We start from the raw sequence: 2,500 nt of genomic DNA on the forward strand, positions 1-2,500 counted from the left end.
CACCTTGCCCGTACTCAGGGCCGGGCTGCAGGGGGTGACGGAGAAGGGGAGGGTTCTGTGGGAGCTGCAGAGACAAAAGATGTCAAACCTTGTAAACAACCGCCCCCCTCCCCACATTCAACTCCCCCCATGCACCCCTCACAAGCACCCCATGAAACTCACGCCCTCCCCCCCTAACCCTCAACGTTTCCCCCTCCCACGTCACCAAATTCACCACCCCTTATCACACCTCCACCGTCACGTTCCCCCCCCTCCCCAACCATTCCCCCTACCAGCACTCCCTACCGTTTGCCCCCTATCAGCACTTCACCTCAACTTTTCACCATTCGTTCTCGGGGAGGGGGGGGAAAGCCTGGAACGTCGCGATGAACAGATCCTTCCGGAATGATAAACCCAGCACGTCCAGATCCTCCCGGCCGTAACGGAACGCGCAGGTCAGTGTGACAAACACTGGGAGAGAACGCAGTGGTCAGTGGTCAGTAGTAACCGGTAACTCGTCAGCAGTCACTGGTCAGCGGTCAGTGGTCTGGTCAGTCACTGGTCAGCGGTAACCAGATGGTCAGTCACCGGGCGACGTGAGAATAAACTAAACGGTTGCCGTGGTGACGGCCGTACTCACCCCGTCTGTCCTTCAGATACTCGGGGTCAACCAGGACCACACCATCTGGGGAGAGGTTAGAGGTCAGAGGTCAGAATGCAATCAAATCCCCAGCGCCGGGCGGGGGGGTCCCAGTAACAGAGGCCACACCTGTCCCAGTTACACCTGTCCCAGTTACACCTGTCCTGGCCACGCCTGTCCCAGTTACACCTGTCCTGGCCACACCTGTCCTGGCCACACCTGTCCGCGTTGCCCCATATCTCTCTACACTCGTCTTCTCCATGTACCTGTCCAGGTGTCATTGCTCCCCCTCCCCCACAGATTGTCCCATCACCCCGCCTCTCCCTCCCTCCCCACCTAGCTCCCCCCTCTCAACCCCCACTCCACCCCCCCCCACCCCACCTACTCCGTGACAAGACTCACCCACAGGGTCCACGTGGTCAAGGTGGTCGATGAAATCCCGTTTTCCCAGGTAGACGGTTAACTGTGGGGCAGGAGAGACGGGTCACACCTGTACAGCTGATGGTTCACCTGATCCTCCTCTCGCTACACCTACACCTGTATTGCTTCTACCCGTACCTCGATCACCTCTGTACACCAGGTGGGGCAGAGGCCCATGTGTACTCTCACCTACATCAGCCTCACCTGTATCCTCACCTCACCTGTATCCTACCCTCACCTGTATCCTATCCCTACCCTCGGTACAAGAACTGTTCCAGAGCCGCTGTCTGAAAAAAGCTCAGAGAATTGCTAAGGACAAACTGCACCCCCTCCACACACACCTGGATCTCCTGCCATCAGGCAAGAGATATCGAAGCATCAAAGCCCGGACTACAAGACAGCTAAACAGCTTCCTACCACAGGCTGTGAGGCTGCTAAACAGTCACTCTGTACTCACAGTCACTTGATTCTGTGGCTGGCACGGACACTTTAATAACTGGCACTGGCCACTCAAATCAGCGGCCCTGGACATTTTTTATGATTGGTTTACTGTATTTTAACATTGTGTTTTTTACCTGCTTTTAACTATCTATTTATACTGTTCCATCAGGGACTGGATTGTTTTTAGTGTTATTATGTGTGAAATGTTTTAAATTTCATGTGCGATGCTCCGCTATTCACTGGGAAACGTCTTTTCATTTTGCACTGTACAACTGTTGCTTGCAAGATGACAATAAAGGTTGATTGATTGATTGATTGATTGATTGATTGATTGATTCTCACCTCACCTGTATCCGCTGTTCCTCCCGTGACCTGTACATCGGTGAGACTAAGTCAAGATCTCCCAGTTGCTAAACATTTAAACTCCCCTCCCCATTCCCACACTGACCTCTCTGTTCTGGGATTCCTGCAGGTGAATGAGGGGATATCTTATAGAGGTGTATAAAATCACGAGAGGAATAGATCGGGTAGATGCACAGAGTCTCTTGCCCAGAGTAGTGGAGTCGAGGACCAGAGGACAAAGGTTCAAGGTGAAAGGGAAAAGATTTAATAGGAATCCGAGGGGTAACTTTTCCACACAGAGGGTGGTGGGTGTATGGAACGAGCTGCCAGAGGTGGTAGTTGAGGCTGGGACTATCCCAATGTTTAAGAAACAGTTAGACGGGTACATGGATAGGACAGGTTTAGAGGGAGAGGGATGAAACACAAGCAGACTAGTGTAGATAGGACAAGTTGGGCCGAAGGGCCTGTTTCCACACTGTATCTCTCTATGATGCAAGTAGATAGAGCAGTGTACAGGCTTGTGGTGGCCTAGTGTGTAGGATAGATCTAGTGTCTGGGGATCGCTGGTCGGCACGGACTCGATGGGCGAAGGGTTTGGTTCCACTCACGTATCTAAATCAGATACTCACCTTGCAGTTCGGGCTGGACTTTTTGAACACCCTGGAAAAGGGAGAGAAA

General features: G+C 52.6%; 1 protein-coding gene across 1 annotated transcript in view; it reads right to left on the reverse strand.

Annotated features, from left to right (window-relative positions):
• Positions 1-323: 323 nt before the first annotated feature.
• Positions 324-2,500, reverse strand: part of LOC129715107 (uncharacterized) — a gene marked incomplete at its 3' end in the record, with an annotated part of 19,770 nt that continues 17,593 nt past the window's right edge. The window contains exons 3-6 of the mRNA XM_055664973.1: positions 2,452-2,478; positions 1,022-1,082; positions 620-664; positions 324-450 (exon numbers count right to left, since the gene is read on the reverse strand). Coding sequence (XP_055520948.1) covers positions 324-450; positions 620-664; positions 1,022-1,082; positions 2,452-2,478 — 260 coding nt within the window. The remainder of the gene's footprint in view (positions 451-619; positions 665-1,021; positions 1,083-2,451; positions 2,479-2,500) is intronic.

This window comes from Leucoraja erinacea, unplaced genomic scaffold (assembly GCF_028641065.1).
Source record: "Leucoraja erinacea ecotype New England unplaced genomic scaffold, Leri_hhj_1 Leri_1016S, whole genome shotgun sequence".
Taxonomy (NCBI): domain Eukaryota; kingdom Metazoa; phylum Chordata; class Chondrichthyes; order Rajiformes; family Rajidae; genus Leucoraja; species Leucoraja erinaceus.